Source organism: Saprolegnia diclina (assembly GCF_000281045.1).
Source record: "Saprolegnia diclina VS20 unplaced genomic scaffold supercont1.65, whole genome shotgun sequence".
NCBI lineage: Eukaryota > Oomycota > Saprolegniomycetes > Saprolegniales > Saprolegniaceae > Saprolegnia > Saprolegnia diclina.
This window is the reverse complement of record NW_008246132.1, coordinates 109,987-121,945: the sequence shown is the minus strand read 5'-3', so window position 1 is coordinate 121,945 and position 11,959 is coordinate 109,987. Positions and strand designations below refer to the sequence as shown.

General features: G+C 57.2%; 4 protein-coding genes across 4 annotated transcripts in view; 3 read left to right on the top strand and 1 right to left on the bottom strand.

The window, feature by feature from the left end:
* Positions 1-487: 487 nt before the first annotated feature.
* SDRG_13968 (serine/threonine protein kinase) lies at positions 488-2,011 on the top strand (the record flags this gene model as incomplete). Its single annotated transcript, XM_008620069.1, has 2 exons — positions 488-1,392; positions 1,441-2,011. 2 exons carry the CDS (start codon positions 488-490, stop codon positions 2,009-2,011), a joined length of 1,476 nt encoding a protein of 491 aa, XP_008618291.1.
* Positions 2,012-2,814: 803 nt separating this feature from the next.
* On the bottom strand, positions 2,815-4,755 carry SDRG_13967 (hypothetical protein; the record flags this gene model as incomplete). The annotated part of the gene is made up of 1 exon (XM_008620068.1): positions 2,815-4,755. The coding sequence occupies one exon, from the start codon at positions 4,753-4,755 to the stop codon at positions 2,815-2,817; it is 1,941 nt and encodes a 646-aa protein (XP_008618290.1).
* A 1,085-nt stretch (positions 4,756-5,840) lies between these two features.
* SDRG_13966 (hypothetical protein) lies at positions 5,841-6,599 on the top strand (the record flags this gene model as incomplete). The annotated part of the gene is made up of 1 exon (XM_008620067.1): positions 5,841-6,599. The coding sequence occupies one exon, from the start codon at positions 5,841-5,843 to the stop codon at positions 6,597-6,599; it is 759 nt and encodes a 252-aa protein (XP_008618289.1).
* A 1,586-nt stretch (positions 6,600-8,185) lies between these two features.
* SDRG_13965 (hypothetical protein) overlaps positions 8,186-11,959 on the top strand; it is a gene marked incomplete at both ends in the record, with an annotated part of 5,254 nt that continues 1,480 nt past the window's right edge. Inside the window, one exon of the mRNA XM_008620066.1 lies at positions 8,186-11,625. Coding sequence (XP_008618288.1) covers positions 8,186-11,625 — 3,440 coding nt within the window. The remainder of the gene's footprint in view (positions 11,626-11,959) is intronic.

Genomic DNA, 11,959 nt, shown 5'->3' with positions numbered 1-11,959 from the left:
ACGCGAAACGAAGCATAAAAGTAAGTGCCGCCGGTTTCTATACCAATGCAGTACAATGCTGCCGCGTCCGAGATGCGCAATGTGCACCCACCGTCTCAAATCCCCTAAATCGAAGCTCTTGATTTGTTCTGTTCGGGTCAAGTAGGACACCACGACAGTTCGACAGAGGAAACGAGCCAGTTGTCCGTGGTCCAAGCTCGTTCGCCGAGCATTTCATATCCTACAGCGTATTCGACAGACACATTGTTTGGTGCTCAACGACAATATCGAGTCCAAACAGTGATAGAGCTCTACGCTAGTACCCTTGGTGTCAAAGTGCAAGCATGCAGCGGCGGTGGCACTGCACGCCACCTCAGATCGCGCCAGCTGTTTTTGCGTATGGAATACATGCGGTCGCCAGCGCCACTTTGCCGGATCTCGCATTCGATCCTGTGGCTCCATTTTGGAGCTGCTCACATCGCGATTCCACCGACAGAGTTTGCTGGCAATGACCAACTCGACGTGGACGTGTCTCCCCGATACGCTCGGGATCGCGGCCTTCCGCCTCAACGACAACAACGACGTCGCGTGCGGCTCGATCGACGGCGTCCACTGCGCGTGGGTCGACCGCATGCCCGAGTGCGACCGCCGGCCGACGCGGGAGCTCTCTTGCGGCGCCCAGTACAAGTCGCTCTATGGTGTCTCGGGCTACGACGTACCGGGCGGCTGGTGTGCGCGCGTCCGCTCGATCCTTCAACTCAATGGCACCACGATTGTACCGTCGACGATTCCACAAGAGACAACGACCGCGCCGGTGCCCAACATTACAACACCCAACACGACAGTTGTGGTGCCGACCGCCATACCCGCTACGGTGTCGCCGACACCGACGCTGACCGACGCGACGACGTCGTCGAGCGACGAAATCAACACGGGTCTCTACATTGGCATCGGGCTCGTCGCCGTCGCCATCATCGTTGTTGCCACGTGCTTGCTCGCTCGGCGAAGACGCCGTGAAAACCCGCTCCTCAAGAGCGCTCACAACTTCAAGTCATCGCCCTTGAATGTTGCCGGCGTCACGATCCTCACCAACAACGGTCTCGTCCACGAAGAGGCCGACGACGAAGTGTACGACCGGTCGCTCCACGATACGAACGCGACGCTGACGCTGACGTCACTTCGGTCCAGCTTCCAGCAAGATTTGGGGGCCATCACGCCGTACCAGCTCCTGCCGCACAAGCTCCATCTCCTCCACGCCGAGGCTGACCCGACGCAGACGGCCGCCGTCAACATGGTCGGTATCGAGAGCTACCAAGCTCTCTACGACGGCAACCGCGTCGTCGTTCAAAAGCGGCAGTTGTCGGCCAACGTCGACGTCCAAACGCGCGTCGGCCACCTCCTCCTCCGTGTCAAGTAGGTCTATCGTTCGATTTGGTGGACGCGTTATAGAGTATTGTGTAGGCTCACGAGCGCATACCTGGTGACAATGCACGGTGTACTCTGGACCAAACCCACGGAGCTACAACTTGTCTTTGAGTGCATGGACCGAGGCCGGCTCAAGGACTATTTAACGATTGCGAACGATGACGAAGCGCTCGTCACGAAATTGGACTACGCGGTGCGCATCGTCGAAGGTCTCTTGTACATCCACGCCAAGGGCGTGACCCACCGCAACATCTCGTCGTCGAGCGTCTATCTCAACGCACGGGGCGAAGCCAAGCTCTGCGACTTTGGCTGGCTCCGCGAAGAAGACGACTTTGTTGACGTGTATAGCACGCAGCGCGCGGCCCCCGAGATCCTCTCGGGGCTCCAGTACACGGTCCAAGCCGACATTTTTGCCCTTGGCGCGCTTTTGAAAGAAATGGCCGTCTTCAAGGGGGCATCGACAGCTGGCGTGCGTCGAAGCTCCGCGGCCGGCGAGTCCCTCGCCAACGTCGTCAAGAGCTGCATGAACTGGAACCCGACGTACCGGCCATCGCTACTGCACGTGCGACGTGCACTACGGAACGAGCTGCACCGACTTCAAACGTAATCGTTCTCAAGTTTATTTGGTTGGTTGTTGTTGTGATTAATCGTATATTCTATCTGGTGCGCTACCTTCTTTCCCACTGCCAATTTCCACGGTAGGATACGCCTCACGTCACGGTATGGTTGATCTTTTTGGGATATGACGTTTCGGGCCTTTGGACACGGCATCGTTTGGTCAAAGACACGAAGGAGCACGTGTTTTCTATGTTCTACATCTGGTATCTGATTCGAGCGGTCGAGTGACTGAATGCAGTCAAGAAAGCAACGACTACAGTAATCGGAAGGCTCAGATGACCTCGAGCGCTTCTGAGCGCTCGGTTGACGCTCTATACAACATGTACGAGTATGCAAAGGAGACCGCGTGCGATTTGGTTCCGACTCTTACGGCGAAGTTCTGGATGGCGACATGAGTGCGGACAGGCGCCTGCGCTTGTACGTCGCGCATCGCGCCGATGGAAAATGCGTTCGGTCCTTCTCTGGGTCCTTCTCGTCAAAAAGTCGCGTCCCTCTGACGTGACTACTGTGGCGCAATCCCACCTCCCCAAACACTAGCTCGCATCATTTAGCTCACATTGGGTGGTAGTGTTCCGGAAACCGTTTTACATGCCTCCCTTTTCTTTGCACCTAAACACTAGCTCGCATCATTTAGCTCACATTGGGTGGTAGTGTTCCGGAAACCGTTCTACATGCCTCCCTTTTCTTTGCACCTTTGGCCGACACAAACAGTCGTCTGCTCGTGAAGTCGCTCGTCACCGGCGAATATGTTTATAAAGTATATATATTGTACAACATAAATCCAGCTTGGTCTTACGCGATGATGTAGTTGGTGTTGTTGAGAATTTTGACTTCCATGCCGAGGCTTTGCACTTCGGCCTTGTGGGCGTCATAGAGGCGAACGTTGCCGTCCGAGTCTTGGACGACCATGAAGAGGTCGCCGCTCTGCTTGCTCGCGGTGCGCGTCACGATGGCCTTGACGACCGATGGCGACTCGGTGAGCCCAAACCGAATCAAGTGACACGTGAGGAGCCACTGCAGCGTGCAGAGCGACCGCGCCGGTACGACCAGTGGCGCGATCGCCTTGACGTCGGTGTCGACCGGCTTGAAGTCTTTTTCATCAAAAAATTCAACGAGAATCGCCGACGAGTTGTAGATAAACTGCCGCGCCAGCGTGTTGCGCTCGAGTCGGCGCCACCACGAGCGCATAAAGAGGTGGTTGAGCGCAAGGACGAACACGAGGTTCATGAGTCCAATCGCAAACACAGTCGGGAGCGCGCGCACAAACCACGAGTCGAAGACGTCCAAGTGGACGTTGATGCGCTGGAGGTTGTAGATCGGCACGTCGATTCGCGCCTTGTTGTTCATTTCAATGAGTTGGTTCACATTGAGAAGCGCAACGCCCGAGAGGTAGATGAAAAGCACCGAGCTGAGGTTGCAGAAGCGCACCATTTTGTTGTCGCCCGTCGTCTGCGCGTTGCTAAGGTAGTGAAAGGCAATCTTGAGGCCCTTGAGGACGAGGCAGTTGGCCCACAGAAACCGGAGGCCCATCGAGTAGAGCTGCAGCGACATGAACGAATTCGGGCTGAGACTGTTGTAGATGTTGACTTCCCGCGCGTAGACAAGCGAGGCGTTCATGTCGAGCATGACAGCGATCGAGTAGCCAAGGACAAAGCCGTCGCAGTTGTAGTAAAAAGTTGAGAGACTCACAGCGCTCGAAGCATATCGAAAAATCGGTGGCGCGACCGTGTACCAGAGCTTCGAGTACCACGGCAGCGTGAACCACGTCTCGACTTCGATCCAGCGGGTCGTCTTTCGACTCGCGCCAAAACTCACAATGACCCAGAGAAGACTGAGAATCTTGATGTAGACGGCCGCCGACACAAACGAACTTTTCTGGAGGAGGACGCCGACGTCTTGGGTGGACCCCAAAATGCCGTTGCTGGAGTGGACAACGAGCGCGCGCGACGTACTGTTGTACGAGTAGGTGAGTTTGCATTCGAGGAGTCCGAGCTCGGCCAATGGCGTGCAGCCGCTGCAGAACGACTTGCTGTAAATGCGATACAAAGAGACGTTGACGCTTGAGTAAGGCACATCGGGGGTGACGTTGAATGCCGACGAAAGCCGGAGGTCTGTGGCCAGCCGCCCCGGGAGGAACCCAAGGCTTGTGAGCGCCGCGCCCGACATATTGTGCGGCAGCGTGCTCGTGTCATAGGACGAGAAAATGTTGCCCTGCAGATATGTCATATAGTCCATGGACGCGCCAATTTTGACGGCCGAGAGGCTCGTGGTGGCTTGGAGAGTGTACTGGTTGGCCATTTCGGTACAGAGGCTTTGCTTGTCCAAGATGGCTTTGTTGACGGTGTACGAGCCCGCCGTGAGCAGATACATGTCCGGGTCGCCCGTGGCCAACTGCAAGACGTTGAAGAACGACATCCAAATGCCCGCGGGCGAGATCGAGACAGATCGGAGGGGAAAGTTGTACTGGGCGCGGACGTCATTGACCGTCGCGACGCTCAGTACCGGCGTCCGAAAGTGGTATGCGTTGCCCGTATAGTCGTTCAAGCTCCAGTTGTTCGTGATCGAGTCGGCCACGATGAGGCAGCAGATGACGAGCCCGATGACGGGCTTGAGCGCCTCAAAAACCCGCGCTTGAACGCGCTGGAGCGCCGCCAGCCGTGCGCTGGACGGCGTCGCGTCAAAGGCACCAGTGTCCTGCTCCGTCGGCGAGATGGGTACGACAGGCGTCGACATGTTGCGGTAAGTGTGTACTCTACGATGCCTTAACCACGCCCGTGTATATTTAGCCCAACCGAAAGGCCGCGCAACGGACGACGACGCTGCGGAGGCGCCACGTCATCGTATCCAACAACACCCAGAAAGGCTGCACAACAAAATGGTGCAGCGGTCTGCTTGAACATTCTAGACTATCGACGTAGGATCTGTCAATGTCAGTACGAGTCCCTACACTACCTCGTGACCAGTACATATACCGGTACGAGGACATGGATGATGCGGGCAGCGATGGGCAGCGATGGCGGCCACTGAAGACCCCGTTGCTCGTACTGCGTGGTACAACAGTACGTACAATGTATGTACGTACGGTATCAGAAACGCGTACATCGTACAGTGTAGATTCGAATCACAGCGCACGAGAAAGAATGCACTTTGCCACTGACGGTAGTACGTCAAGATGGCGAGGCCGTCGTGCGAGGCCCTTCCGTTCAATAAGCTATCACAGTACTAGACCACGCGAATAGCGTCAAATTCGATACTTTGTTAGAAGCAATAAGAATGTCGATGGTAGTGGTAGAGCGAGCTTGACTCAAGCCATCTCCAGGGCTCTCCAACCGCGTGGCCACCACCAGTGCAGTCAGTGCATCAAAAAGCGTAGGTGATCTCGTGAGAAAGCAAGCACCGTTTACTCCGTCGAGTCGGCAGATGGAGCGACGTTTACAAATTTCCAGCGTGCTTGTATACCTGTATACGTTGGAAGCCGCCGTGTCGCGCCACATATGGGTGTCATCGAGTCCGACCTTGACCTGAGATCTGTGCTGCCACCGCTTCTTTCGCGCCGAGATTGGCTACCCGTGGGTTGCGTCAACACTGGATTCGAGTGTGAGGAGGATCGACCTCGTGGGAGGTGGGATGCTGATGGCGACTCGCGCGAAAGTGAGCAGGCGACTGTTCACTCCGCGCACCGGTGGTGTCATCGCGACAGCCGCGAACCAGATGGTTTGTCCCGCGCCAACATCCACCTCTGGCCCGCCACTGGTCGGGCCGCCAGCCGGTGGCGGTTCGAAATCGAGCACTTCAGTTTTTATTTTATCGCACGAAAGATGATGCTCCCCGAGTTCTCGACGCTCTGCGCCGTGCCCGGCTGCACGCGCTTCGCCAAGCTCAAGAGCGTCTGCCTCCTCCACCGCCAGGCCCAAGCCATGTACGACAGCCTGACGTCGGCCGACGCCAAGCCGGTTGCACCGCCGCCGCGCCCAACACCATTGCTCAAGCCGCTCCTCGGCCGAAAGCTCTGCCAATGGGACGCGTGCCCCAAACGGGCCAAGACCGGTGGCTACTGCATCGCGCACGGCGGTGGCAAGCGTTGTGAAGTCGCGGGCTGCGTCAAGAGCGCAAAGGAAGGTGGCCTCTGCATCTCGCACGGCGGCGGCAAGCGCTGCATCGCGGCCGAGTGTGCCAAGTCGGCGCTCCTCGGCGGCTACTGCGCGCAGCACGGTGGCGGCCGGCGCTGCAACGACGCCGGGTGCACCAAGTACGCGCTCTCGGGCGGCTACTGCATCGCGCATGGCGGTGGGAAGCGTTGCCAGTTCGACATGTGCAGTCGGAGCGCTGTGAGCGGCAACTACTGCGTTGCCCACGGCGGCGGCCACCGGTGCTCGATGCCCGGGTGCGTCAAGGGCGCGGTCACGGGTGGCCGCTGCATCAAACACGGCGGTGGCAAAAAGTGCAGCGTGGCGACCTGTCGAAAGAACGCGCGCAACAAGGGTTTCTGCTTTGCTCACTTCAAGAGCGCCGCTGCGACCGACGCCTATCGTGCTCCAAGTCTGAGTCGCACTAGTAGCCTCGACGGGCGGTGTTGAACCACCCACGCCGCCGTCTTAATCTTAATTTATGCCACGATTCCTCGACTACTGCGTTTGTGGTTGCGCAACACACGAGGCGGTGGGTGCGCAGTGAGTAAGGCGCGGCTACTTGCAGCTCCACACTTGTGTTGATGCAGCAGCGTGATTACTACGACGACAACGAACGGCTACTGGCGAGCGGCTGCGTCATGCGGCCACTCCTCGTCACGAACACTGCTGCGTATACAGCGTATGTGGGCGTCGCTGTCAATGGTCCATCATACTACTCTCGACTTTCTCGTCCGTCGGACAGGCCGTGGGTAGACGTCCCTCTCTCAAACCCACGGGCCATCATAACGCGCAGAGCTAACGCGCAGGAGCCCACTCCGAACGGCCGACGCACGGAACAAGAACTATAGGATCGTGCGACGGGTGCCGGCTCTGGCTGGCGCACGACCCGGGTGTTTGGCTCGACGTTGACGCACCTTCCCACTGCTGCGCTTGCGATCAAGGCATCTACCATTGCGCAATTGCATCATGTCCGGCACTGGGCTCGTCGCGCCGTGGGGCTGTCGCTTGCCGAAGCGCTCGACGCTCTCTGCGCCGACGCTTGGCGTGCGCTATCTCGTTCCTCGCCCAATCGCAAGCCTCGACCAAGCGCCCTCCGACAGGCGTACCTCACGAGCGCGGTAGCAAGAATACCATCTTCATCTCTATAACTGCACATTTGTCTGATTATCGGGTCGTACGAGGGACTTGGCCCCAGCAGCGTTGCCGCCTGCGGTGTTAAGCCTACGATCATGTGATGCAACGCTTCAACTCGGTGACGAGCGGGATAGAGACTGCGCCTCGGAAGGTACCTCACACAGGCATACGATCAAGGAAGGCAGCGGACTGCAGCTATTCCATGGACGCCTTGGCATGCATCGCAATGACCGAGCCATACAGTTCTTAGCGCTGTGTGTGTGGAGTTATGTCCAAGACTAGCTAGCAACACCTTCGCCACGATGCTGGCAAGGCTACGCGGCGCGCCTCATGGCCATCACCGCCGACCTATCGAGTCGTAGCTCCGGCGGCCGCTCCTTCGGGCCACACCGTCCTGTGCTGCCGCTGCCTCCAGCCGAAGTCGCAGAGGCTTTGGCGTCGAGGACGACGACCTGCGGGCCGTCGCTTCGACCCTAGGTCTTCCAGGCTTGGCTCCAGTTTTGGGGTTTAAGGTGCTTGTATCGAGAGCTCAAACCAACGAGCGGTGCTACTATCGCAGAAGCGATTGTGACACACACACACACACACACACACACACACACACACACACACACACACACACACACACACACACACACACACACACGCACACACCGGCTGGTGGTCGGTTCACACAAGGACGGCTACACTAACGTTAGTACGATCGTATACGATTCCTGACGCCGCTAAGTACCGTACTCGTTAGGCGTACAAAGCGGTGGATACTGTCGTGTATATATATGATAGCTTTTCGGGTATGGCCTAGATGCACCGTGGAAATGAGTAATGAGTCGTCTCGGCGACGCTTCAGACGCGCTATCTTGGAGCGGTTTCATGTATAAAGTACAGCAACGGCCGACATGCGCATCCAGCCGACGACGGGGTCTCTCGATCCATCGCCAAGTCGGTGGCGGCTCCCGGGGGCTCTCTGGCTCTGTGCGACGCTGGCAGGTACTTTCTATTACCTTCTCCATATCCAGCCACAGCTTGCCAACGACTTCTTCTGGCCGCACTACAACTCGTCTGGGTACCAAACCTTCCTCATCGATGCCCTCAACCAGCTACTGGAGACATCAGATGATGAGGCGACCGTTGACTTGGGCTCGGTGATGCTCGACGCGCGCTACGACGGTCTGCTGACAACCGCTATCGCACACCCGACGTATGCAATGGCTCTGCTGACGACGAAGCTCCCATCCCTCGACTTTGCGATCACGAGTCTGCGCAACACATCTATCGACATGGTCTTGTGGCTTCCGACACCATACTGCTGGGTCGACTTTAACAAATCGTTTGAGCTCGCGCACACAGAGGCGCGGCAGGACCGGTGCCGTCACCAGTATGGTACCAACGGCGCCGTCTACCTGGAGGCTGTGGCTCGCAACATTGATTGGACGGCCTTTCTTGTCGGCTACGGCGGTCCCGAGACGCTCTTTTGGAGCGCGATCTTGAGTGGTCTCGAGGCGTCGACGCGTGGCGTGCATTGGCTGGACACGGTCGCTGCAACAACGACGTCGGTGCCGGACGAAGTGGCGTTTTGGCAGCGCCATGGGATCCAGCGCTTTTGCTACCAGTGGCAAAACTTGCGCCTTCCGGGTCTCGTCGAGACAGCGACGCTTGTCAATGCCCTCGGTATACCGACATCTCTGACACTCAAGAGCATCGAGTCCGACCTAGGTCCAGGGTCGTCCAGCCACTTTTATGAGCCGTTGGCCATGGATCTGTACCCGACGACAATGTGCAACCTGAGTCTGATTCGCGACACGCCCAATTACATTCTCAATACAACGTGCTTTGGCATGCCGCCGCAGTCGTTTGACGATTATTCGTATGCTCAATACTATTTTGGCGCCTCCCAATCCAGCTTGGTTCGTGCGGCTCTCGGACCTTATCTCTCGATCGATCTTCTTGTTGTGTCTCCCCCAACCGCTCTCGTTTGCCTCACGAGTGCCCTCTCAACGGCGTTCTACGGAGGGCTCAACAGCTCGTTTGCGAATACTTACACCAACCTTCGGTCACTCTCGGTGACGCCAACACCACGAGCGTGGAAGAATGGACATTATGTCTTTTGGGGTGGCAGCCTCTTGTGCAGCTACGATACATCGCAGACCTTTGTGCTGCCGCCATTCACAGCCGTCGGTTCTTGCGTGACACAAACCGTCTGGAGAATGTCAGTGTCCCCATTTGCCATGGTAATGGCGCTTTCGCTTGTGAGCGACTCGGTCGAAGACATCTGCGCACTCGCCGCCTCGGATGCGTGCACGCCGTCCCTGCGCCTAGCTCGGACCCTCATGATACGCACACTAAATCAAACGCTCGTCCAAGACGCCATTGCAGCTGTCACAGCTCTTGACGTCAGTGTCATTCAAGTTGCCTCTGACATGACTGAAACCAACTACACGCTGCTACGACAACCGTTATTGGACCAATCGTCCTTTGCATTCTACGGCTGGGTTCTTCTTTTCGACTGGGTCGCAGGCGTTCGTGAAGTTCTTTCGTTTGAGGGCGACAACGGGACGCTTGTCTTGATCTCGGACGCCTATGATACGACGCCCAGCGGTTCGAGCAGCAGCAGTCTCAGCAACGCGTCGGCCGGTGTCTACTACATCATCGCGTACTCGAGTCTTGTGCTTGGCGCTGTCGCTGTCGCAACCCTAATCGCTTCATTCATGTCGCGTGGCGCTGTCTCGGGCATCAACTTTTTCGTCTTCAACCGCATCGCGGGCTCCACGTGGCTCGGACGTCCGCTGTTGTTGCTTCGCGGCGCCAGCGCACTGATGCTGCTCAGCTCGGCTCCGATCGGACTCGATCGAGCGCACAACATTTACGCGCAGCTGGTGCTCTCGACCCGCCCCGTTCTCGAGACGTGCTTCTTGGCGTGGGAAGCGACGTGGATTGTGTACGTCGTGCACGAGTTGCTCTTGCCACTGCAGAGCCACCGCGCGCGGTCGATTGGGCTTGTTGGGACGTTGCTGACGTGGCTGTTGCTGGTGATCATGGACGTTGGCTGGCCCGTGTCTGTGACAGCAACCATCGATCGCAAATGTACCATTAGCAGCAGTTACTACAACGTTCGATGCAACAGCGTCACATTGCTGACAGGCGAGCTATCGCGGCTCCGAGTCATTGGACTGATCCAGTGTTTGCTCGTTCCGTGTCTGTGGTTTTTGGATTGCATTGCGGCTCGTCCCACGTCTCGGAAGACCAAGGACTATTGCACAAGCTCGATGCTCTCGGTCGTTGGCCAAGCGTTTTTGGACCGAGATTCTGAACTCGATTTGGTCGGCCACCTCGCATCTGGTCTCATTCCGCTTCGAGGATCCGCCATCTTTGACCTCAAGCTCTGGCGCCTACTCTTTCTGGCTCCGACGGCGGCAATGGTCATGCCCGTGGAGCTTCATCCGTCAATGATACAAACGCGCTGGGGGCCGCGGGTCTGGGTTATCATTGGCACTGTCTACGTCGCTGCAGCGATCTACAGCAGTGTCTCGTACCTCGGTCTCGCCCAAGGGCTCTTGACCAACGACTTGGTCTGGCCCGCCTTCAACATGACGGGGTCGCACAGCTTTCTCGCCAACTGGTTCAACGAGCCGGCGCATTTACTGGGTGCAGACAGCTCGGCGATAGCACTCACCAGCCACCAGCAAATCAACGCTCTTGGGCTGTTCAACCTGTCGCAAGTGTCCGTCGCGTTTCCCATCCAGCAAGGCGCCAGAGTCCAGTACTCAACCCTAACCACTCTTTCGGATGCGATCTCGGGGCTTCGTACTTTGGATGGTTGTGATGGTCCGTGGGTCTTTACGCAGTACTGCTACCTCGACTTTGATCAAAAGTGGGATATGGCCAATTCGGTCAAGCGCCAAGAACGATGCCAGTCGATGGTCAGTAATGGCGCGGTCTTTCTCGCTTCTTTGCTTCGGAATGTTGATATCTCAACGTGCTGGAGTGCGTCGTTTGAGATTGGGTTTGGGTCCGAGTTGCGTGAGTCTATGGCCGGTCAGGCTTTGTTGGCTTCATTTAGTCCTCCGTACCTCTCGATCGACGACGAAGTGTCTTATTGGACATCAAAGAGTATCTCGTCGTACGTGCTGCAGTGGCAAAACTACAAGTCGATCGGTCTTCTCCACTCGTACAACATTGTCAATGCGTACGGCGTCTCGTATCCTTTCTTGCTGCAGTCGACTGCGGGCTACCGCCGTTTGGGGAGCCAGACGTCGTTCAAAATGTACTGGTCTCTGGCCAACGACCTCGGCGCTCTCGTCACCAACACCTCGTCCATGGGTGGCAAGAGTCTCCTCCGGTCGAGCAGTCGATTTGCTTTTCAAAATGCATCACTGCAAGAGATTCTGGTGACTGAAACGGTGTTGCCACCTTGGCCGTGGAGTGTCAATTACGAGCTCTTGTCGTCGTATCTTGGGCCATTTGGTTCGATCGACATGGTCTACGTCAGCGTGCCATCTGTACTACGGGAGGCGATGACTGCTTTTGCTGCAGCCGTGGCTAGCGCAAGGACGCAGAATGCGACGTCGTATTTGGATATTTATGACACATTTTACACGATGCCAGCACCGATGACGTGGAAGGAGCACATCTACGCGGCGAGTGGCTCTCTCTTGTGTCCCGACCAGCGAAGC